This window comes from Pyrus communis, chromosome 16, assembly GCF_041283825.1.
Source record: "Pyrus communis isolate YQ-2024b chromosome 16, ASM4128382v1, whole genome shotgun sequence".
Classification (NCBI taxonomy): Eukaryota; Viridiplantae; Streptophyta; class Magnoliopsida; order Rosales; family Rosaceae; genus Pyrus; species Pyrus communis.
The window spans coordinates 26,702,748-26,729,372 of NC_142580.1; the positions used below are offsets into that span (position 1 = coordinate 26,702,748).

At 38.2% G+C, this 26,625-nt stretch overlaps 1 protein-coding gene across 1 annotated transcript; it reads right to left on the reverse strand.

Annotated features, from left to right (window-relative positions):
• Positions 1 to 221: 221 nt before the first annotated feature.
• Positions 222 to 26,029, reverse strand: LOC137732894 (uncharacterized). The gene is made up of 15 exons (XM_088687217.1): positions 25,720 to 26,029; positions 13,776 to 13,888; positions 12,631 to 13,203; positions 11,055 to 12,254; positions 10,644 to 10,971; positions 10,200 to 10,455; positions 9,894 to 10,110; positions 9,371 to 9,720; positions 8,690 to 9,199; positions 7,186 to 8,389; positions 6,711 to 7,064; positions 6,288 to 6,525; positions 3,581 to 6,084; positions 2,992 to 3,204; positions 222 to 392 (listed from the first exon to the last, which is right to left on the reverse strand). The coding sequence occupies exons 2-15, from the start codon at positions 13,869 to 13,871 to the stop codon at positions 291 to 293; spliced, it is 8,145 nt and encodes a 2,714-aa protein (XP_088543343.1). The 5' UTR covers positions 13,872 to 13,888; positions 25,720 to 26,029; the 3' UTR covers positions 222 to 290.
• Positions 26,030 to 26,625: the final 596 nt, after the last annotated feature.

The window sequence follows — 26,625 nt, forward strand, 5'->3', positions numbered from 1 at the left end:
AATTTTGCATTTTCAAATTATATGTCAAATTGTCACACATAAATGAAATGAAAACCACTAAAGGAGAAAGTGCTCCACTATACAATAAAAAACTGCGTGAATTGAAGAAGGTTTTTTTTACATAAAATGAAGAATATTGCGAAGTGACGGATTACGTAGTGACTAGGGTTTTCATCTTTCAACCAACCTAACAAACTATATCCAGTTAAAAACAATACTCATCAAAGGAACCATCAAATTCTTGCACAGCAAAACAAAATTCACATTGCATATATAGAATGTCTAGAGGGCTACTTTCTGCCCTTCTTGGTCTTGCCTCTCTTGTTCTTGTTCTTTATCTTCCCCTTGTTTCCAGTACATTGGGAACCAGCAGCATCAGCCAACAGATTTGACTCATTTCATATGCAATTCTCCTCACCTATAATGTGGCTGTTAAGATTTTCAAATGATGGGATCATGATATATGTGGATGCAAATTTCCGCCTTCTCCTTCTTGGACAAAATTGCACCTACAAAACAAATAACACTTTAGGTCAAGGCCAAGAACCTCATGTGCCCATGATGAGTATGGGGGGGGGGGGGGGGTGAGGGAGAGGGAGGTTTTGGCCAAAGAACTTCCGATGTCAAAGTTAGAATTTTAAGAGAAAAGTGTTTGGAGAATTTAGCAAGAGACTTCGAATCGAGTTTTGGAGAGAATGATGAGGTTTTTATAAGGGTGTGGCTGGCCCCCTTGGGAGAGGGAGCACCGGCCACTTGGATTGTTACATCCTAGTCTCGACTCCACCATAGCAGGATATTGTTCGCATTGGGCCCCAACCACGCCCTCACGGTTTTGTTTCTGGGAACTCACACGAGAACTTCTTAGTGGGTCACCAATCTTAGGATTGCTCTCGCTCGAACTCGCTTAACTTTGGAGTTCCATTGAAACCCGAAACCAATGAGTTTCCAAAAGGTCTCGTGCTATATGGAGGTGGGCATGCACATATAATGCATATCACCCCCTCTCCGTTGGTCGATGTGAGATATTACAATCCATCCCCCTTAGAAGCCCGACGTCCTCATCGGCACACTCGGACCACACAACAAAGTGACTCTGATACCATTCTGTCACATCCCAGTATCGACTCCTCCATAGCACGATATTGTCCGCTTTATTTTTGGATTGTATATATGTTTCAATTTACAAGTATGGTTTATTTTTTAAGTGTTCATATGCACTTATTTATATAATATATAATAACTTTACTTAAATCCTCTTAGTACCAGTTTGGCTCAGCTGCAATTATAAAAAAAGCAGCCATGAAAAAAAATTGGGGTGTAAAATGTGTTTGGTAAGTGTAAAAATAAGTACTTCTTTTCAAATTGAGGTATTCATCAATTTCCCTCCTGAACTTGTGACCATTGGCCAATTTCCCCCAACTTTAATTTTGGCCAATTTCCCCCCTCAACTCTCATAATTAGTCAATTTCCCCCCTCAACTTTAATTTGGCCAATTTCCCCCCTCAACTCTCAAAATTAGTCAATTTGCACCTTACTGTTAATTTTTTATTTTTTATTTTTTAATTTTCCATCTATTCTTTTCTTAATTTTCAATCTTTCTAATAACTTCCAACAAAGTACTAAAATTAACATAAACTCACCTGCATAATATAGGGTAAAATGTACAAAAACATAATATAGTTAGTATGTGATATGGGTTTATTATAAGAAAAAGTTATGAATCGGGTTTAAAGCATGTAGAAGAAGAAATAAGAACAAAAAGAAATAATAATCTTAAACTCATGGATCAGACCTATTTCAATAAAATGGGTTATTCTTAATAAGGAGTCGAAAATTATGAATAGACTAGCCATTTTTTCACTAAAGCTCGATTCTCCGCAATTTACTTGAACTTAGCTTTCACTTTTATAAAGAAAATTGTATTCACATACAAAAATTTACACATCAATCCTTTTCGTTATCAATTTTGTATAGTAAAAAATTAAATAAAATTACTCCATACTGATTTATTCAGACTAATAATACTATCTATGATAAATTGTAAAATTCTAAATTTTAATCTATTTGTAATAGGATAAAGATATAGGAACATGATTAACATTTTCTTACACACACTTATTTAATTATGATCAAATTAAAAAATTAACAGTAGGGTGCAAATTGACTAATTATAAGAGTTGAGGGGGGAAATTGGCTAAATTAAAGTTGAGGGGGAAATTGACTAATTATGAGAATTGAGGGGGAAAATTGGCCAAAATTAAAGTTGAGGGGGAAAATTGACTAATGGTCACAAGTTCAGGGGGGGAATTGATAAATACCTCTTTCAAATTTCCAGCCAACATAAGCAGGAAAATGGACGCAGCATTTTACTGCTTCTCAAAACCAGCTTCTTTTCAAAGTAGACGGATGAACACTAAAGTTTAATGAAACTTTCTTAAACCCAATTATACCCTCTTTCTCCTTCTCGCTTCCCTCCTCGTATCAAATCGTCGATTCCGTCGGTGTTAGCGACGAAGGCGTGATGGCGCTTAGTTGAGGTCGTCCCATTGAGACCTTGTTGCGACGGCGGCGCCGGGAGCTCTCTGTGGAGAAAAGGGAAAGGGTGGCGATTGCACTTTCCCGCCCTCCAATGGTAGCATACCTTCGGGTTCTTTGATGGGTCGGATTGCTGCCCACCCAGTTTGTGGAAGACCTGTTTGCTTCCCCCTCCGTCTACATCCATTAGCTACGGATTCGAATCTCTGTGTGGCTATATACTTTGAACTGAAACTCAATATCTCAAGAACGTGCCCCCAAACAACAAAATCCAATTCCAGATTAAAATTTCCATAGATTCAAAACCCAATTACCAAATTCAGCTAAACATACAAGTAAACCAATATTTGTGGCAATTATTTTTCAGAAATTGAAGACCACCACCGACAGAAAAAAGTAGCAAAGCGAGGGGGGAGAGAGAGAGAGAGAGAGAGAGAGAGAGAGTTTGACTCTGACCTTGTTGCGGACGGCGGAGGATTGAGAAGAAGGGGCGGAAATGGTGAAGGGGAGAAGCTTGGAGAGTAAGGGTTGGAGGCTGGAGTCATCGCAGAGAGCTAGCCGAGTTAGCAACTGGTCCAGCATCTCTATTTTCTCTTCATCCGACTTCGTCGCAGACGCGGATGATGCTTCCGCCATTTTATAACATCCCCCTTCTTTCTTTTTCTTTTTCTGGGTTTTTTCAAAATTGATTGGATGGATTGGCTGATTGGAATCCGATCATGGAGTTGGAGAGATTCGGAAGCTCGGAATTCGGGTCGGCGATTTGGGTGATTGGGAAGGGGAGAGAACAGAGGGTTGGAGGGGACGGATTTGGATCTTTAGCTGTGCCCTGGAAATGAGGAAGATTGAAGATGAAATTATAAATAAAACATAAAATAAATTATTGTATCACATTTAATATTATACTCACATTTATTTAATATTATACATTTTTAGTCATTTAATATAGTCACAGCAGTTTACATAAAGCGCACTTGCAGTCGGTACAGAAGCAACATCAATTTGCGGAGACTCTGGAGACTCGTTGGATTCACAATTTTCCTCACTTATAGCGTCTGTCCCCGGCGTCACATGGCTTATCCAATGCAGCACCAGTCTTCCCCTCCTCAGAACTGGCAGCACAAAGCGCATGACTGCAAGATCCAGCTGGCGAAGCTTTTAGGACAGATGGTTCACGAAACAAATTTCTAAATATGTCATCCCTAGACTGGTTGGCCATCATGTCAACAAAGACAGCATCTGAACACAACAACCTCGAACAATTAGTCCCAAAACTTGCTATTACCAACGGATTACCGACCTTCTTAAGAGCTGCCGCGAGCACATTCACATCTAACCTAACAGAATCGTGGCTCCTCCTGTTTTTGAGGGCATCATAGAACTCTGACGGCAGCTGTTCAGTGATATAGTTCCTCCCCAGCAAATCATGGAGTAAATCAAGACCAATACCAAAATTCACATAAACCAAGCATAACATAACGACCAATCTGAACATGAGTAGTGAATAGTAGTTCTTCCAATCTTCGATGGACGTTTGAATCACAAAACGACCAATCCATTCAACCATATCCACCTTATTGTAAATGCACTCCTGAGTCACGTCAATCACAAAAGGAAGGATGCCATCCAAAGATGGTCGAACATCAGCCCCCCTCAAACGTAAGCCGGTATCTTCCCCTTGGTATATAAGCCACTCGGTAAAACAAGAACTTGTAGTGATAGCATAACCCTGAAAGCAAGTCGCCCATATCAGAAGGCGCTCTACAAGGTATAGAAAGCAATCAGGTGTTATGTAATCCTTCACAGCCCTCCAGTTCACATTATAAGTTTCAGCTAAAGCTTCATAGAACCTCAACATTGCAGACACCTCTTTCGGTTCTTGACTGGTGTTTCCATGTTCGACAATCCCACTGAGATTCTCAATGAACGCCTGCCATGGCTGGTTGCAGTCAAGTTTTCTCACAAGCTTCTTGTACAGTTCATTATTAAGCTTACCAGTCCCGAGAATGACCATCACAAGCTTCCCAATTTGCCCAAAAGATAGCTCATTCTTTGCTCTGGTAAACTCATTTATTACTTGTTTCAACAGATTCTTTGAAGCATCAGTTCTTCGAAGAGAAATCATATTCTCCCTCAATGAATTCCTCCAATCCACAGGAAATACTAAAGGAACAATACTTTCAATCGAAAATGTTACACGTTTGTGCAGTTGCTCCGCATCATGATACCTTAAGTTCAAACATTTTGATTGCAAAAGATATACCGAGACCTCACAGACATAGCTAAGACAACTGCTTCGACGGAACACAGACTCAACATTCTTGCTGGGAAACTTGTAGATTTCTTCGAGCTTGTCCAAAACTTTCATGCCAACAGAGAGCAATTCTGAACTCCAATAATTCCTAGCGGCCGAAGCAAGCTGCTGAGCATCAACGGAGACCAATTCGCCTTGATTTCTAAAATATTTTTTATTCAATCCATGAACCCAATCAGCATCAGGAATCAGTAAAACATAGACTGGACTCAGATTATGATACATTCTCCAAACTCCCAAGTAATTCAAACAAAACTCTCCATAACTTTTGTATTCACTAACTTCCTGGGATTCGAGGCATCTGAGATACTCAAATATGTGAGCAATTTTATCCTTCCAAAAATTCCAGAAATAAATCAACGATTCCACGGAAGCTTGATTTTCAGAAATTCCATTTGCTGGACACTTTACCAACATTTCTTCCCACACATACTTATCGCCACTTGAAGAAAGATGAGCATCCAATATTTTTTTAGCAGACAAAATTTGACCTCCAACACTCCTGTGTCTCTGGCAAGCATTCATGTGATTTTTCATCACAACCAAGTCACTCTGCTCATTTAACAAAATGTCAACCTCAGTGCAAACAAACTCGTAAAAGCTTTCTGTCTCGTGCTTGGCACATGACTTGGCTCTTGATAAAAGCTCCTCCTTTTGTGAAAACTGCTTCACGGGCCATCCCTTGCTGCCATATGACCAAAGAGAGTTGGCAAGCCCATAGAATAGAATATGCAGTGATGCCTCTCTGAACTTGCCAGCCTTTTCAAGGAAATCAGCTTGGAGTAGAATATCACCTTTCAGTTTTGCAATTTCTGCAGCCTCAAGATAGTTTCCCAATCCCTCTTCCAACAAAAGAAGCTCATCAAGACTAGCGTGCTCCTTCAAAAAGTTTCGCATTGAAATTATAGAACGAAAAGCTCTAACAAAATTCATCATGGATCTGTTGTCTTTCAACTTGTAATAGTAAAGTGCGCATCTCTCAAGAAATGCCTGCTCAATTTCATCAGTTCCTTCTCCCCTTCGAGCCATAGCACGGTCCTTTACTGGATGCTTCTTCCAAGATTTGATGTAGTTCAGACCCATTTCAAATAGCTTTCCTTGGTCACAAACAGTGAGACACTCCGAGAAAAAATTGCCCTTAGCATACACATCTGCAGCCTCTTGATAGCATCTTGCTAGAGAAAAACATTCCCCAGCTCTTTCCAGTTCACCACATTTATCCAAATAAATCCTAGCTGCATCAGTAAAAAAGCTTTACTACGAGAATAACTTCATCAACTAGATTCAAGTCAGAACAATAAATACGAAGATTCACGTCCAACAAATAGTAAACCAAATTGTAACAAATAGTAAGCTAAATTGTATCAGAGTGCTATCGCAATTTCACTATAATATAAATTCTGGAAAGCTGAAATTAACAGTTGTTAAAGAGTCATACCTGCTCTTTCATACTCTCCCAAATCAATAAAACATCTAGCTGCGGAATCTGCCATGCCTATAGCATCATATATCTCAGTAGCTTCCTTAAGAATGGTATTGGCTTCCGCAGGATTTGAAGTCAGCATTCGCTCAGCGATAGCTTTAAGGCCAGCAGCTTTGGACTTCCTTTCCCAATAAGTATCACCAGCTTTTTCAAAGCACATTGTGGCCTTTTCATAGTTATGTTCATGATAGAGCTGCAGGAAAACAAAGATAAATGATTTCGTAAATATTACTTAAAAAACGGTGTTACAACATAAATAAATTATTTTAGCAGTGGGAATCTAATGACGATGATGATGATAACAAATCAAATAAATTTACATGTCTACTACAACAATTCTTTGTTCCTCCTGACTATTATAGAGTAAATAATGCAAACCTTAACGCCTCGTGATTTCCACGCCTCAGGACTACTAGCAGCTTGCATTGCCTGCACAAGGGAATCGTCCAGTTGTCTAACCTGTACAAGACATTTCTTCTTCCAATAGTCAAACATGGGCTTGGAGAGCTCTTCTACATTCTCGCAAAACCATAATCTTTGTCTCGTTCGAGTAACAGCAACATATAATTGCTTCAGTTCAGAGCATAAAATGTTGTGTTTAGCTTCACTGAAACCTGGAAATCGTTGTGGCAATGTAGAGTCAAGTAAATCTTGCTCCTTCATGTACTCATATATCACCCTCCATTGATTTTTTAGGGGCGATGATCCAAAAAAGTTGTACAAGAGTACATCCTGCAGACAAGACATAAACGATACGAATCAAAAGAAAGTATAAATTTAGAAATATATACAAGATCCAATGCATGAAAATATCATAATTAACAAAAGAGAGATGAAAAGTGCTATCAATCACCTGGAATTCAAGCCCCTTGCATTCCAATATAGTTAGGACAAGAGCATTCTTCCCAACGATTTTCAAAATTTCTTTTTGAGCACCAACATCACGGACCAAAATAACTTGCTCAGCTCCGAAGCCTACTATGTTAGAATTATGAGTTCCACTATTTCCAAAAATTCTGATGATTGCATTTTCATCTTCTCCGGATTCAAGCAGTACTGGAGCTTCCCCATATATCAGACTGGTTTCAGGCCTTAAAATGTCAATATATAGAGGGAAAAAACGATAAAGTAGTTCAACAATGCTCTGTGATAATTTCAGAACGCCATCATGCGTACGGAAGTTTTGAGTCAAGTGAAATGTTTCTGAGATTTGTCCTTTTTCTTTTCTTTCTTGATGCTTATTGCCTCTTGATTCCAACACAAACTTCTTGTAGAACAGATGTCTTATATCTTGGAACCTAAAATCAATTCCCCTGGCAATGGTCTGTGCCGTATCACCGGAAAAAACAAAACCCTCTTCGACATTGTTGCACATATACTTAAACAACGCAATTTGGCTCATGGTGAGATCTTGAACTTCATCAATATAAACAAAATCCATTTGATCGCCCACAAATTTTTCGCGCCTGATCCGATGGTGTAGATCAATGACAAAATCAGCCAAATCAAATTCACCATTCTTCAACTTCATTTTTTCATAAGCCTGAAATATATCGTATATTACTTCTCTCTTTTGCTTGCTTAAATTGGAATCCCGGCCCTCTGACAGTTGAACATAATCCTCCCTACTGAGTCTGCCATCATCTGCTTCTATGGCTCCTAAACCACCTTTAATATGAGACATAATCTCCGTAAAGACTCGTGAAGCATCAAGCTTCTTTGTTAACTGCATATTAAAATGGGGCCAGTAAGATGAACTGAACCTCTCATAATTAACCTCCTTTGTCCTGATGAAGGTTTGCAATGCAACTGATCTTGAGCCTCTCAATTGACCGTGAGTTAGCGTTGTTGCATCAAGGAATCTTTCAAAGTATGAGTTAGTCAGTGTTCCATCCAGCATCATCAAGAACTTATGAAATGTTATTACAAGAGGGTAAGAATCAGGAGGAATATCCTGAAACGAATCCTTGATATCCTTGAATTGAAATTCCTCCTCATCAAAATCAGCCATATCAATCAAAATTTTCTCTGTCGAATCACTTCCACCACATGCAAATCTGTAGTACAAAAATTAGTAACTTAAGGTTATCGATGTGATGTTTGAAATTTACAAAACATTCAAGCAATGAGTCAAGAACAAGAAAAAGAATTTTGTTTGAGAAAAAGAAATCAAGATTCCAAATAAACCAAAGCTTTGGAACATTGTGTATGCGATACATGAGTTCACTATGAATAGTGAATGAACGATGCATCCAAGAATCAAGAACCATGAGGTCATATGGACTTGTAATGATCTACAAACACGAGAGAATAAAAAAAAAGTAGAAAAAATTTTCTTCGTTGAACAATATATGTACCTTTTCAAGTGTAGAACATGTTGTTTTATGGCAAAACATAGCTGAGGACTCACGGTAACAAACAGCTGGTGTAGAGTTCTCTCCTGAGTAGCCAAAGAACTCGGCTCAACCATGCTATTTGAACTACTAACGCATCCTTTCTCTGCCAAATGGTGGCATTGTTCATTTTGAAATAGTTTCATGGTTAAAACTGTTGTCTTCCCTGTTCCTGACCGTCCGACCATAAAGGTACTTTTACGATAAAGGACAATCTCCATTTCCTGGTCAGTTAATTCAAATGGAAGATCCAACTCTTTACCCTCACGGTCAAACAACAAGTGATTCACTACACCAGATGACAAGGCGTAAAACTTCATGAGCAACAAACTCTCGCTGACCTGTGAATTCTCAACATAACTTCTACCATTAGAAGCATCACCAACAAAATCACGATCGATTTCAGTGGCACTAAGATCTTTCAACCGAGGCACATCCAAAGAGGTTGGCCAGCACTTCGGAACTTCCAAGTCACTGGTCACAAATGACAGAAAAATAAAAATTACTTCAGAATTTCAGAAGATTGAGAAAAGTTTGTATCTTCCATAAAGAAAGCAATCACAATTAACAATTCAGGCACGTTCAGCACAACAACAAAAAAAAAAAAAAAAAAAAAAAAAAAAAAGGGAATGCAGAAGAACATACCCCTCAAGACATTTCTCATTGCAGCGATTGATAAAATCATCTGTATATCTCTTGAAAAGACTATCCAATCGATTTACCAATTTTGGGATGTACTCTAGAGGCAGTATGTCCCAAATCTTTAACACTTGAGTGTATTCCAACTCCTTTGCAATGTCAATTGCGCAAACAATATATAGACGTCCAACTTTATATTGACTCAAGAATGATGATGAGCCAGAAATAGCCTGGACATTTATCTTTTTAGGTCTCCATCCACCGGCAAGCTTCAATAGAAGATTTAGCACGGACTTCTTCAACTGAATCGACGTAAGTTCTCTGAACGACTTCAGAAAATTACCACTGAAAAGTACCTAAGGATAATAGATTGGGAGGAGAGAAGAACATAAAAATGAACATAGAAAATATTTAAGTAACCAGAAAGTTCAGTACAAGAATGCATATTTTCGACTGTAGAGATTTCTTGGAAATAAACAGGGTAAAACTAGAAAGCAACTCAATCATAAATAAAATCCCAGAGCTTTACCTTCCATCTACAACTTCGGAAAAGTAAGCTGTCAGCATTTAGCAAATCATCAAATTGGTAAAATCCTTTCTTCGCCTCTAATATGGCCTTGGCCATATCCTTGTCTGCATCAGCATTAAAGAAACACTGCCGACTCTTGGCATCAAGCACCAAAGCCTCCCAAACAGATTCGCTACCACAAAGAGTTCTCTCATTTCCCAAAATCCAAAGGCAGTGCCTGAATTCATTAGAAGGCCAGTAGTTATTTACAGCCTTACCAACGAGTAAAAACAATGCAAAAGCATACAAGTTTACATAGAAGCATACCGAGCCCTAGTGAGAGCAACATTAACTGTTTGTGGTTTCGATATAAAACCGAGTGAGTGATGTTGATTGGATCGCACAGTGGACATGATGATTATGTCCTCTTCACCACCCTGGAACCCATCAACTGTCTTCACCTTCACTTTGAAGCCATCATGCTTATCGTACTTCTGTCCAAGTTTTTCCTGAACTGCACCTACTTGAGCTGCATAAGGAGATATTACACCAATACTGAGCTTCTCCTTTGAAACAACCCATCCTGTTTACAAAGGGAAAGACGAGAGAAAATTTTCAGTCTTATCCAAACCAAGAAGTAATTGGCCCTTACAACAAATATAATAAATAAGAACAAATAAACACTACAAGCATACAATGAAACATCTAGAAAATAACATAATCGAAAATATTGAATTTAGAACATGAGCATGGCTCCCTGGTTAGACATACTTTTGTACAAATTCTGCAGTATTTTCAAAGCAATTGCAACCTCTACCATGTTCTTTAGACTATGTTCGTCCTCGTCCTTTTCCTCTCTTCCATCAATTACATTAATAAAAGAATAAGGACCAAACATTGGCCCTGGAAGATAGCGTTTCTCATGGCTTCTTCTTTTAACATTTGGAGCGTCCAGGATCTGGTTATTGTAGAACCTTGAATTTGGGAAGGAACTTATTGAAGGATGCATTCTGTATTGCATGTTTAGAAGGTGTTTAGAGTGACCCATTGAGCTCAACCTCTCAAACAAGCTTCTTCCAAAACCAGCTTTATAGGACACCTAAGGAAGAAAGAATAAGTCGAAAGAAAAATTGCAATCAGAGAAATGATTAAATAAATATAACCAAGTAAGCATCAACGTACATTGCTTTTCACCATAGCTGGTAACTGACACTTATCACCAACAAGAACGGCATGCTTCACACCTGGAAGTTGCAGGGGTATCGTTGACTCACACTCTTTCAGTTGTGCAGCCTCGTCGATAACAACAATGGTCAGTGGCTCCAATTTCACTCTATGCAGCTTAAACGAACTAGATGCAGTGCAAAATACTAAGGAAGCTCTTTGAAAACAAAACTCCATTACAGATTTTTTGTTCCAAACATCTGGGAGGTAAAGTCTTCTAATCGATTTCTGAAGGGCATGTAAAACTGAAAGGCACTCTCTTCTCTTCATGTACAGATGAAATGTGTTGTTGTCTACTGGCTCGAGCACATCTTCAACTTCTGAATGAGAGAAAAGCTCTTCCAGTGCTTCAGAATCAACATTACCTTGCAATAGTATTCCAAAGGAATCAACTAACCCTGAAAGCGAAATCATGTCATGGAAATTACGTGCCGAAATGTAATCTTGGCTTATATGGGTACAGAAGGTAGAAATACAACATTTTAAGGGTAATGCAGTAGACACAAATCTCTCTCTGAAAAATTCAAGAAATGATTTGCACTTGCCCTTGCTAACTTCGGTCTCACTTCCATATCCTTTCTCTATCATTTCACCATCACCATTTTGTTTTTTCACTTTGGCGAACTCATTTTTCAAGAAAATATGATAACGTGAAATGCAATCCTCAAGAAGCCTAATCATGGAAGATGAGCAACTACTCCAACCTGTCGCCGGCCCCAGGCACTTGAAAAGACTTTTGACACGGTGATCCAAATATATATCTTCAATATCAGAACCAACTTTGAGTCCCTCTTTATTCCCAAATAAAAGAATTTTTCCCAGAGGACAAAACCAAGCATTGGACTCTGCTTTAGTCACCATCTCTACAAGATGGGAAGCTACTTCAGTTACTGCAACATTTGTTGGGGCACAAGCAAGAGTCCTACAATTCATCCTTAACAGGGTAAACAGCAGAGTAGCGGTGGATTTAGTTTTCCCTGTCCCAGGTGGACCCCATATAAGTTGCAAAGTAGACTTGGAATCACAAAACAACATTTCAAGACAGGCCAAAACTGCCCCAGTTTGTGACTCATTCAATCCAGAAGATGAACTCTCAACTAACAACTTATCCCGAAAGTCAGCATCCATTTCATATGAGGGAGGATAGTTTTTCTGAGCCTGTTGCCAAGCATAAGATATTTAATCAAATCCAACAATAAATGACAGTGTTGAAATATAGTAACACAAATTATTCGATCAAACTGAATGGAATAGTAGATGGGAGAACGAGAGAGACCGTAGAATCCAGAGCACACAATTGGACTAGTACACATATGCACATGACAGAAACTTTGATCGAAAGATAAAAATGAAAGAAAAATCATCATACTTGCATCAAAATTATTAGTGTACTATACACAGCGTAAAGTTACGTCGCTGAGTATTTTGTGTAGTGTGTAGAGTGCAGTACATTACCTCTTGCATCATTTATTGTTCACATACCATGAATAGATCCCATTTCAGTGAATGCAATGCACAGAACTTAAGGTCTTACCACAGAATCAGTGCACAGAACATCCTTGATAATCTTCAGATTTCTGAACATGTGCAATGCTTCCCATATTCTGCGATTAGTGGTCAAATTCACAAGGAAAACAACAAATAGTGATGGCGGAGTGCTCGTGTTATCCTTGACCTCAATCCTTTTTGATGCCTTGACTTTAAACTCTTTTATTTCAGCCTCTATTTTCTCATCATTAATATCATCTTCTATTTTATTTTCCGTGATCTTAGTGACTGATACAAAAGTCCACGACCTCCCTGCCCTTCGTAAATCAGAATCGGGTTTCGCATCTGCTAAGACAAAAAGATCCCCAGGCAAAGTTTTGTATGGTTCCCTTCCACGTTCTCTTTGCCTGTTTTGCCACTTATCAACCATGATACTATATGTCCTTGTATCATCCCAATTGGACTCGGATTCTTCAAAAGCAACTATTTTAGCAAATGGTGCTCTGTCAATAGTTTCCATACTCGACTGCACCTGTGCACGAGTTTCCTCTAATAAAGGAAATGAATAGGACCCAAAATAACGCCCAACTGAATCAAATGATTGAGGAATCTTCTCCACCTAGAAAAGTAGAAGTTCAGAATAAGTTTGTTGATAAATCTACAGATGATGACATTGCATGAGGAAACCATAGAAGCTCAAATATATTGCATTCACAGTCGTTGGAAGCGAGTGCTTTAGCCACCGCATAAATATTTACTTAACCAGCTCCAGTGGTTGAGTACCACTAGCTTAAGACTGCATATTACAAGTAAACTTATATGGTAATAGAGGCTGAAGATATTACACACACACACCCACACAAAGATAATGGGGGAAGTGAAAACCGAATGCGCGGTGTAGGGTGAACACTCTTAACTAATTGGGCTACAAAACACTTGTATAGATGTGGAAGAATTAGAAAACAAAAACGGGCTTTCCCTGTCTGAGTCAAGGCCAGTAAAGAAAAAACTACTACCTTGAAAATCAAAAACCTTACTCATTGAATTATTTCTCAAGGTTGTATAAAGTTTTAATTTTTTGGGTCTTAACATCTTAAGACAAAAGCTGCAGTAGCAATCTCATCAAAATTTGAAGAAAAACAAGATAAATCTAAAAAAATGAAATTTAATACTAAAAGTGGAAGAAAAAACCTGGTTTATGTACAGATTCTCATTGAAAATGTCTTCAAGTGACCAAGAAAACACAGTATCCATGAAACAGTCGGAAGCAGACATTGTCTCACTCATTCATTCACTTCCAAAACCTACTTCAATGGAGAGAAAAGTTGATATGATCAGTTTCAGAAAAACAGAAAAAAAGGAAGTAAGACTATCCATACATTACAAGAAAGAGATGGAAAGTATAGGGTAAACACAAAAGTAATCCCTTTTAACTGTAAAAAAAGAGAGATTCGTATTCACTGTTCATAGCTTAACTTACAGGGTAAGTTCTTTTGAAGATTCAGTGACCATATTGACCTTCACATGGCTAATTAAAAAAAAAAAATGCAAAAGTATTCCCTTTTCTCATGTAACGGTCGGAAGTAGACTTCCATACATTACATTTTCTTTTTAGCTTTTTAGACACTTCTGTTTAATTTTGGCTCTTGTTTTTATTTTATTTTATGGCAAAAAACAAAGAGGAGCATGCAAGAGGCTTAGTATGTGAAAATCATTCAAGATACATGTGTAAAAATGCTGTAGCATTTTCTTTGTGGTACAAGTGATGCCACCGCATCCTACTAAACTCAGGAAAGGTAGGTGAAGTCCACTGATTTTACCTGAGATTCTTGGTCCCGCAAGACACGGAAACTTGATCCGATTAGAATCATACGAGTTTCCTATATTCTTCGAGGTTCCTACAATTTAGGGATTGGCATGCATCACAAGTAATCACACTCCTAAGAAGAAACAATATTTAGTCCTAGATATCCTCTTGGATTCTTTCGGTTTAATACGGATGCACTATCCTAAAATGTTTCTCTCTCAACTAGTATAAATACCCTTATTTAGGGAATATCTCTGGTAACACAAACTAGGCATACTTTATATTCTCTCACCCACTGCTTGAGTCTTAATATTTCTTACTAACTTGACCGTCGGAGAGTCTTTAGCTGGTTCTACATTGGTATCTTGGTTAATCACGGTTGTTTTGGTTCCAATAATTGGTGCTTTCATTGAGAGCAAACCATGTTCCCCTTACAAAATCACTGTGCCACACTATTTATGTTGAAGATAGCTCTGTTAACGCTAACGCCAACACCCAAGGTGGAAGCAATCAACTTCCTAAAGCCTATGTTGTTTCGGGAAACAACAATGCCGTTACTAGCGGAGTTCATCCCACCATGTGATGAAGATCAATACCTCTGTCAACGACCTTTAGAAGATTTCGAGGGCTATTCAAGAGGAGAACCGTTCGAATTTTGCTGACTTCAAAAGGCACATGAAAGCCCTGGTGAACGTTCCGGGAACTACTCTGCAAACCCAAGTCCCTATCTTTGGACTTGGAAACCTGAATACAATAATTCCGGATGGACAATCCATAATGATGACCCTCGCTCTGACCCCAGCATTAATTACTGATTTGAACCGCACAGGAACGACATGATGGCGGGACTGTTAGTCATACCACTCAGGTGGGATCTGAGTTTAGCGCAATCTCGATCCTTTAGACACTATAAGAGCTTCTTGTGTAAAGCCTAGGCATCTCAACTTTGACGATTCGGAGTCATCTAAAGACCAAAAGCGGTGTGGACTGCTGAATCGTAATGACCTTAGGAATGCTCCGATAGATGTTCAGAATCAACTCCCTAACAGAGTTGTCACCAGGGTCGTTGCCTCGGGAAAATTTTACTTATACTCAAATCCAGACCACCACATCATGCATTATCAGAACGCTATGACCCTGTACAGCAACAACGATGCATGCATGTGCAAGATGTTCCCATCCACTATGGAGGGGCTTGCCATAAGGTGGTTCTTGGAATTGCTATCCCTTTTAATCGACAATTTCGAAACTCTCGTCAACACCTTCACGAATACATTCTTCGTATATCATAATGTTCGTAAGCACCATGAGGCTGTATTCCGCATGAAGCCTTAATGCAAGAACGAGATTCTCATGAATTACCTAAAGCGATTCTACGTGAAGTTGGTGGATGTTGAGAAACCAGATGACAAGCTTGCTATGATGGTTTTCAAGCAAGGCCTTTACATTCATTCATCTCTGTCCCAAAAGCTAAACAAGAAAAAATATGATTATATCACTCTAGCAGGATGCTTTGACATGGTCAATGACATTACTACGTGGGATGACAGCTCGAAAGAAGAATGATGACTCGGATCAAGATAGTAGGTCCAGGCAAAAAGGGGATGAACATAGTACTCCACCTCCTTCTTCGTATCAGAATGACAAGAAAGGGCACAATGACAAGTTAGCTTCATCTAAACCAAAGCAATACACTGTTTTGAATACTACAATCAACAATGTCCTTCACAACATTAAGGACAAGCCTTTTCTTAAGAGGCCCAAACCTCTTTCTGATCACTTAGCCAAGAAGAAGCCAATGAATACTGAACTTTCCACCAACCCACCGGTCACACTACTCGAAGTTGCCTAATGCTCTGCGATCACATTGAGGAGCTACTTGATCAAGGATACTGATAAGAGTTCGTGAAGGACAAAACCAGGAAAGAGAAACCTTCTGAAAAAGAAGGGCAAGGCTGACAGGTATGAATTCACCGACGAGGAAGAAGATCGACCAACAACCAAGAGGCTAACCCTTAACATTAACTACATCTATAAGAAGCAGGAGAATCTGGGCAACAATAGAAAAGAAAGGAAGGCTACATGCAAAATGCCAAGGATGGTTGCTTCCATCAATAAACCACTTATGATATATTCCAATATCTTGATGTTCTCAGATCAAAACTTAGAAGATGTGCGCTCCCCTCATGATGATGCTTTGGTGATAAAATTTAGATTTGAATGCAATGGTCAGTCGAGTACTAATAGATAACGGATTTGAGTTAACATCTTCTTCAAAGAAGCAGTATAGAAGATTAGGATTATGGATAACATCAATTGGAGTAAGACTACTTTACATACCTTTGAGGGTACTCCAGTCCAATCAATCAAAATGGTTAAACTAGCAGTTCATGGGAAACCTAACAACTTGCTGGCAGTCATCCATGTCATGGATTGCCAAACTCCCGCATAACACCATCCTAGGCGAAATTGGCTACATAGGATGATGGCAGTCCCATCATCGTATCATCAGCTGCTCTAATATATTGCACCTAATGGAATAAAAGAAATCAAAATTGATCAAGTCGTAGCCTACTCCTGCATTGTGGAAAGCATAAAAAGGAGAACGGAGCTCCATTGCTTTGAAGGAGAAGACTGCAAAGCAACCACAACCTAGGGTTTAAGAAACGAGCTATAAGGAATTAGACATTGGCCTTAACCCCTAGGACAACAGGAATTATGCTATGTTCTAATCTCGTTGAGTGGTCCAGAATCCCTTATCATGTTAGTTTTGCTGAGTGGTCCAGAATCGTGTTTATATGGGGTTTCGTTGAGTGGTCTGGATACCCTGCTTCTTCTAGATGCCGTTGAGTGGTTCGGAATTGTGTTATGTTCGGATTCCGTTGAGTGGTCTAGAATTCCTTCTCGTGTTGGTTCAGTTGAGTGGTTCGAAATCGTATCTTGTTGGGTTTCAGTTCAGTGGTTTGGATACCCTACTTCCTTTCCATTATGGAGTCTAGAATTGTGTTCTATTTGAATTCCATTGAGTGGTCCAGAATCTTTTCCCTTGCCGATTTCTTTGAGTGGTCTGGAACCATGTCCCTTTGGGGTTCCGTTGAGTGGTCTGGATACCCTACTTCGTCTCAATTTCGTTGAGTGGTCCGGAATCATGTTTTGTTCGGGTTCCATTGAGTGGTCTAGAATCCCTTCTCGTGTTGGTTCCGTTGATTGTGGTCCGAAACTGTGTCCTGTTGGGGTTCCGTTGAGTGGTCCGGATACCCTAATTCCTTTCGATTCCATTGAGTGGTATGGAATTATGTTTTTTTTGGATTCCATTGAGTGGTTTAGAATCCGTTCTAGTGTCGATTCTGTTAAGTGGTCTGAAATCGCGTTTTGCTAGGGTTCCGTTAAGTGGTCTAATACCCTGTTTCGTCTGGATTCAGTTAAATGGTCTGAATCCCTTTTGCTATTCGTTTCTATTGAGTTGGTCTGGAATTAAGTCCTGAGAAATCTTTACGGCTCCTTTGAGTCGGTCTAGAATGTAAAATCATAAAAGCTGTAGGCTTCGACCAAACTGTGTCGCTTTAGCCCTAGTTTTTAACATGTTTATAAACAAAAGATTGAGAATTGTTGTGAACTAATTTAGAAAGGACGATGGACGTCTGAATGATTACTTCGGGATTTCCAGCTAGTTTATTTATAATTTTTAAAGTACGGTTTTATAAATGATTTTGATCCGATTGGTTGATCAATGTGGTTAAAGATTAATGTTGTGCATTGTTGGTTCATGGAAATTTTATGTTGTTGATGGATTATATTGTGAACTACGAATGACTTGATCCTATCTTAGGGTACGTAGTCAGTCTAACACAAAGGTTAGATACAACCATGATATAAGAGAAAAGTTACTTCAATGTTGAACTATTGACTATGTTTTGACCATGCCTTGAAGGCGACCCATGATAGAGGAACAAGTACATGTTAATGTCACGTGTTGATCTTGGACATATCTTGGGATTGAGGCGTAACATCCTATCACCAAGAGATGGAATATCGCCAAGCTCCGGTGGTATTACTAAGAACCTCTAACGAACAACACGTGGTTTGATTATTGTTTGACATGAGTTGATATGTTGGCCATCCATCATGGATTCAACAGCAAAGAATTTCAATGACGTCCATCTACGCGTAGATATGGAGAAGTACCTCCAAAGCTTGCTTAAGTCAAGGTACATACATTGTGTCATATTTTCATAGCACTACACCTGTAATTTGATTCTCCAAGTGTAAAGATATATAGGCAATCCAACACAGATTCAATCACACCCTTCATTAAACCCCCATTCTTTTATAATTTGAATATAGTTTGATGGTCGCATGACTTTTGTTTGTTTTTATCTTTTTGCTATACAGGGAATACCCTAACATCCCACATATCACACCACTTTGAAAACTACGCAAGAGTTTAAGCCTAAAAACTTCAAAGTGTTATTGTTAAAGGAGTCTCCTATAGGTCATTATGTTGTGTTCCAGTTAGCAGACAGGGAGGCTCGAGCCGTATTTAGTGTGGTTATGTTAGGTGGACTACTGAAATTAGGACATGACTTTTTTGCCCGGTAAACTTTAGTGCATTATCTGACTTCCAAAAATTTTATGCAACCTAAGGGTTGGGGGCTACATAGTCAACCCTAAGCTTTGGCCATTCGAGGGAATAGTCAGAAGGGCGATCCAAAAATCACCCAAGTAGTGGCCTTAAACTCCACCCCCATAGTTCAATTACTTCTATCCCGGACCAGCATACTAAATTAAATACATTTTGCAGCGATCCCGTGCCTAAAGTAGGTCTGAATGAGGCATCTAGACTAGGAAATTATTAAGATGGACTATTATTCTAATGGAGATCTAACTCACAAAGTAGCTTAGCAAAGTCATATAAGTGTAATCAGATTCGGAAATGCTTAGGTCCAACGCATACAAGGGTTATACAAGGGTCTAACAGAAGGATTCTTGAGGTGTTGCTCATCCCACGTACGAGTGACTAAATTCCTAACAAACCGGTTTAAGGTTCACTAGGAATGGACATGCAATTTCGACTAGTAAGGAAACCCCTCCTTGGTTACCCATTTCACTTATTAAAATCCTTAGACCTGGAATGGGGCAGGGTGAAAGAATAAACAAAACCAAAGTCATGCTCAACTTCTCATGCAACACTTAGTTTAATCTTCTGAAAATGTTAACAATCATTACTACTTACCCTACAAGGCAATTGAAACATGTCGGACTGACATTAATATCTGAAGGACATTTCGGACAAAGATAGTCACTTTTTCATCTTAATTCGATCAATGCATGAAGGCAAGTTTTAGAGCAAGAGATATTGCATGGGTTTAAAACCTGGTATTAGAGTAGGGTGATACTTTGATTTCACAGTGGAAATCTTTTTAAGCACTAAGTTTAGAAAATAATAATTTTTTTTTCTTAGTAATGTTATCATGATAGGTGGATTAATGCCTTGACCTACAAGTTTGTGTTTGACTTAGTTACTTATTAACTTTGAGTTTAGTTTACTCTGGCATGGGCGTAGGTCGAAAGTGGATCCAAAATAAGAATCTTGGAGTAATGCTTGATGATAACGTCTCACCCATGTACCTCATTCTGCCTTGGAACGATGAGCCAACTCCAATCACGGTGCTTTATATTTTGAACACCCTATCAATCAATTCCGTGCGACAAACTCTGAAGTTTTTAATGTTGTTGTCGCACTTCAAGTCCATCGATGGCGTGTTTCGCACCCTTACTCTGGAGATCTTACCTTCCTAATCTTCATCGACAATTAGCACATCCTTGCTCCAATCTTTGTCATGCTTCTGGAAATTGGTAATGTATGTGTCCAACATATAACTAGGCCTGGATTGGAAGAAATAATGAACACTAGAGCTCTTCGGCATGGTTACAAGACATAGAATTCTTGAATTCTGAACTACGTCCCATACAATTTATCCAGGAGCTCGTAGCTGGTGATGATCAGGTGAAACGTCAACGTAAGATTGCATAAGGAAAGGTTGTAGAAAATCAGCACTTCTTTTGTCAAGTCTGAAATGAGGAATTTCAGACCCAAATCTATGTACTGGGGGTGGATCCTGGTATAAGGAAGAATTCGACAGAAGGGAGAAGACGTTTTCACTCGCTTCATATTGGATTTTGCAATTGTTCACCAGATTCTATCAAACCTTGAAAAGTGAATCACATTCCTCCTTATTGTGAATTATGATCATCAGAGGTTTGAAGTAGGAGTTATAGATGGTTGTCGGTGCAGGTTGAACACTGGAAGACGCCATTTATTTGACAGAAAGATAGAGAGGAAAGTTAGACAAGTTGAAGTTTGGGAGGAGTTTAGAAATTTTCAAAATAGTCGGAGGGTTTTTTGCACTTAAGGGTGATTTATAAGCATGAAGAAAATGAAGGAAAAAATCTGAGTTATTGACAGGATTTTTTGAAATCATCTCACCCTTGAATCTGGATCGTCTCGCCTCAAAACCTGTGCATTCGAAGACCAAAATCAATCAGTAACATAAAAGCATCTCCTCGTTTTTCGTATACACGCAAAGTGACGTCTCTCATCATTGTTATCTCTATGGCACAACTTTAGAGATCACACGCCTGAGACCGGAATGTCTCTACTACCTCACAACGTTAGCAAGACTAGATTGCCATGTGTCAAAGAATACTAAATGGTATGTACTCCGATTTACGCCGAAAGGCGCGGTCTTTGGATAAAGATCCATTCGCAAGCGGAACGTCTTTTCAGATAGGACATTTGTGGGACAATGAATTTTCTAGGGCCAGAATAAGACAAATGAGAATACGTATACCTCAGAATTTTGGTCATGGACTCGACAACTCCAATTGGATTAAGTTGCTTAAACGAACTAGGGTTGCCACCACATCTTGCTGAATTCCAAAAAGGGAGGCGAAGTCTACCAACTTCGCAGAGATCAACTATTCTGGACTTCGCTAAGATTGACTATTCTTGTTTCGTAAGACATAGAAAGTTGATCCGATTGGGGATTAGACAGATTTCCTATATTCTTGGAGATTCTTGCGATCTATGGATTGGTGTGTGCCGCAAGTAATCACACTCCTAAAAAGGAACAATATTTAGTCTTAGATATCCTCTTGGATTCTCACAGTTTAATATGAAATCATTATTTTATAAGGTTTCTATCTCAACTAGTATAAATACCCTTATCTATGGCACATCTTTGGTAAATGCAATCTACGCATGCATACTCTATATTTTCTCGTCCACTATTTAAGTCTTCATATTGCTTTCTAATTTGACAGTCGAAGAGCTTTTGGCAGGTACCACACCGGTACCATGAGTTAATCACAATTGTTTGCTTTCTTGTAGGTGGTTGGACTTACATACCTCTTCGTCCGCGACGGTGCATGATTTTGGTTCAACATCTGCAATGTGACAACGACAATAGGCCCAATGCATTTTATTTTTCCTTTCCACACATTTTTTTATTGGTGTTTAATCACGAGAAGAGCTTAGATAATACGTGTATATTGTTACTGCGACATCCTGTATCAACGTCATAATGTTATGTAGACAAAAACTTATTATTGTCTTTGAATTTGGCATGAGATGCTATAATGATAGGATTACTCGTGTAATATAAATTGCTCTCCTAATAACATTTCAATAAGCACAATATATTTAATTTTTTTGGTCTAACACATCGATATTCGTCAAACAGATACACATACATCACAATCTTTTGCTCCAAAACACATGCCCAGCTAGTCCCTAAGTGTACTCAGAAACTTTAATTATTTAATTGAAACTTGATGAAGCAAAGTTGATTGTCTGTCATGTTTACTTGTTATGAAAAGGAACGGGAATATGAAGAAGAACAAAGCTTGTCTGCTTAAAAATAAGCAAGAGCTCCTCTTACCCAATAACAACTTGTATGAATAAACTATCCTCCCATGATAATATCATAACTCCGTAGTTGTTAATAAACACGCGAATTAGAATCATACACATTATTTTTAAATTTTTTATTGTTAGTAATCTTAATGGTTCACAATTTTCCTTGATTTTGATCAATGTTGTTTGCCTAATTATAATCCTTTACTTATTTTTCAAAGAGTAGATGGCTTCACTGCAAGGCTTGGCTGCAGCCTCTGCCCCAATCTTAGCCTTGATGGCTTCCTTTGTCTTGTTGAAATTTTGCATTTGATCATCATACGACATTCTCTGAAGATGTCGCGAAGAAAAATAACAAAATAAATTAAGATTATAATGTATTTACTGTTGTACCCTATGCCATATCTCGAAAATTTAATCTCAACAATTTTTTGTTAAAGTCTGATCAAATGATCAAATCGGATTTTAGATTTGGGGACTGAGAGTTTGACAAGATGATTAATGAAATGAGAAATGGATTTATCTGTTAAATGGGTTAACAAAATAGAGTAAAGAGGAAACATTACATACAAACATTATTATTGCTTCCATGTACCAAATGCATTGTTGTATTTAAGCTCACCCGTACATCCCTTATGAATATTTAACAGGTGAATCTTGAAAAGGTAGTCGACTGTCACGGGAAGTGTAGAGAAAGTTTTGCAATGTAAATTAAGAGATGTTTATTTTCTTGTTACTTTTTTTTATTCGTGCAACTGGCACGAGTTTTAATTTTTCGCTGATCTCGAATTCAAGGTGTGACAATAATACAAGTTATATAACATCATGCAACATGATGCTTATTTTAAATTGTCTTTTTTTTTCTTTTTTTTTTTGTCAAACGATGAATTTTTTAGATTAGGGAGTCAACATGATTGGTGTCAGGGCAATGCTCATCTCTATCATTGTGATAAATGACCACTTACAATCTATATTTTAAATTGTCAATAACAACTCTTTTTCTATATTATACGTTTGCATATAAAATCTCAAGGTCGCCGCAATCATGTGTTGTCAATGCGTTGCAACCAATAAAGTCTAGATTTAGTCTCGTTGTACCCAAATTTTTTTTTTTTTTTATCCAATGGAGAATCTTTCAATCAAAATAAGAGAACAAAGAAACCCCTCCAAAATTTACTTTAAGAAAAACAATTTTTGACCAAAAAAAAAAAGAATAAATCAATGATAGATGACAACCATATTTGATGAAATCATAGGTGGATAACTTTAGGCAAATGCAGTGTTCTAAAAGTCCTCACCTAGCATCGCTTAGGCCTTGCCTAGGCGTTAAACGGCTGGCCACCACCACGATTAATTTCTAGGCATATAAAAGAAATAAAAAGGGCGCCTAGATCTGCCTAGACACTCGTCTAAACCGCCAAAGTCGCAATTCTCACTTAGACAAAAAATAGATAAATTATATTTGGCATTTTATATTGGGTAAATTACATTTTCATACCTCAGGTTTGGGGCCTATTTCAATTCCTTACAACATCTTCAACACATTTCACTTTCATGCCTTAAGTACTATTTTATTTCAAAATAATACCTCTATTACATTTTCCATCTATTGATCCGTTAAGTGCTGATGTGGCTGCCACATATATGTCACGTGGCTGCCAAATGTCTACCACGTGGCAAAAAAAAAAAAAATTTAATTTAAAAAAAAAAAGTTAGAAAACTAGATCCCATCACCCCACTCCACTTAACCACCAACCCCACCCCCCCCCCCCCCCCGGCGTGGAAACCCTCCCATACGTAAACCTTCAACCGATAAAAAAAAAAAAAAAAAAAAAAAAGAAAACCCAGATCCTGCACACCCTCATTCCCAGATCCCGTCAAACACCCTCTGGGTGTCGGAGCCTCATCATCTTTCATCCGTCGTCTCACCCTTCCAACCTGAGCCCAACCTACAACCTAGAAAGAAGAAAAAGAAAAAAAACCCAGCGCACCCACCCTCCACACCCACCCTTGCACGCACCCTTTTCCCTCCTCTACACACCCCACTCCTCTACACCCTTTTTGGGTTTTTTGTTTTTTGTTTTTTGGGTTGCAAAGGAGGAGGTGGAGGTTAGGTGCACAGTGGGTTTGGGGAAGATAGGAGGGGGAGGAAGATGAAAGATGGGTTTTTTTTTTTCTTCTCTCTCTCTCTCTCTCCTCTTCTTCTTATGGGTTGCAGGTTGGGTTTTGGGGGTTGGGGATGGGGGATGGGGGATGGGGGATGGGGGGGTTAGGGAGGGATGGGGGTTGCAGGTTTAGCTTTTGTTTTTGGTTTTTTTTTTTTTTTTTTTTTTTTCCAAAAAAAAAAATTTATTTTTTTTGGCCACGTGGCAGACATTTGGCAGCCACGTGGCATATATGTGGCAGCCACGTCAACATTTAACGGATCAATGGATGGAAAATGTAACAGAGGTATTATTTTGAAATAAAATAGTTCTTAAGGTATGAAAGTGAAATGTTTTGAAGATGTTGTAAGGAATTGAAATAGACCCCAAACCTGAGGTATGAAAATGTAATTTACCCTTTTTATATTTTTCAATAAATTGTAAAATACTTGTTTGATACTTAGATGAACACTTATTATACATTTGTCCTCATGTTTTCAATATGTTCCAGCAATTTATAATTATGTCATTTTATTTCGTAATTTATGTATCTTGATACAATTATGTATTTATTTTAAGTGTAAGTAGACATTTATATATATGTTATATAATAAATTTAACTAAAATTAAGAAATAAAAATGCCTAAGCCCCGCCTAGAAACCTAGGTGCTAGGCCATGCAGTTGCCCGACTAGCCTTTAATGCTTTTTAAAACCTTGGGGCATCTTACATGATGGCCTAAACCAATGTGACATAGAGTACTGATATTAGAGAAAGGTTATATTACATTGTAATTCCAATTAAATAAGTATTGATGGTCATGACATACTACTTAGCGTCATTCGTGATTTGTGAGAATTAGAGTTTGTCTTAATTCACTAATCTATTGAGAATAAAAAAATTATCGTCCATTGCCTTGCTAATTAAAATATGATGGATTATACACCCATTTGAGAAATAGATTGAAGAAAAGAAATTAACAAGGATTGTTACAACCCGTCTCTAATTTTCTATGTTAAGTAGTTCCTATTCAGTCACTGATTTCGACGAATCTTTATATCAAAATCGAAGCCCTCGTCGAGCCCACGACGTTTGTCACCTCGATACCCCCCAGAAACAACCAAACAAGGAAGAAGTTCATAGCTTTGTTCACAGGGAGACTCATCAGTGTTCATTCACAAGAGGTTCGTAGCTTTGTTCGCACAAACAACTAAAAAAAACCTATAAAGAGCAGAAGGAAATAAAAACTAGGAAAAATCAAAAGACGTACCTTTTACATTCTCTCTCCAGATTCCTTTGCCTACAAAATGCCAGAGCACAATCGGTCTGTAAATGAAGCTGAACAAAGTATGTATGCTTTTTGTTTTCCCTTTTCAAGTAAAACCGATCAACAGGAAGTTGAAATTGGCAGAAAATGAAATCAAGAGACAAGAAAACAACGAAATTGATAGAACGAAATGTTTTTGTTTTATTTTCTGGTTTTCAGTTCCAAGTTTTTCTCTTTTAGAAGTAAATCAAAGTAGATTAATAAAGAAAAAGAAGGTTCTGTGATGAAGAAACTAAACAATACAGGCAGGTGTAATTTGAAATGGAGTAAATAATGAAAATGGAAGAACTTTCTTAGCAGAAGATTATGAGACGAATGCATGAGAGAGACAACGTAGTACGACAGAGAATCCCAACGTAGTATGTGATTGGAAAAGACGAAAGTGGGGACTAATTCGGGTATTCGATTCCTTGGGCAATTGTGAAAAAGATTAATGTGAGGACTTAATCTGGCATTCGATTCCTCAACGGAATTGTCAAAAAAGATAATGTGAGAAATTATTCTGGCATTCGATTCCTTTATGGAATTGTAAAAAAGACTACTGTGAGGACTTGTTCTGGCATTTGGTTCGACGGAATTAATTGTACTGGCTGTATTAGCTAGGTAAGAAAATGGCTGTATTAGTTGACGTCATTAGTTAGCACTTTGGCGTGGGAATCTACACCAACAAATTAACAATATTTTTTATATTATAACATTAATAGGGTGAATGTTCTGCATGAAGAAAACCTCGCATTAAGACTATAGAGGTGCCAAAACTAAATTTTGTGACACCGAGTACAATATTTAGCTTCCTAAATAGTTCCTTTTTCCCAATTCTGTGGTACTAAGATTTAATCTTTTGTTGCT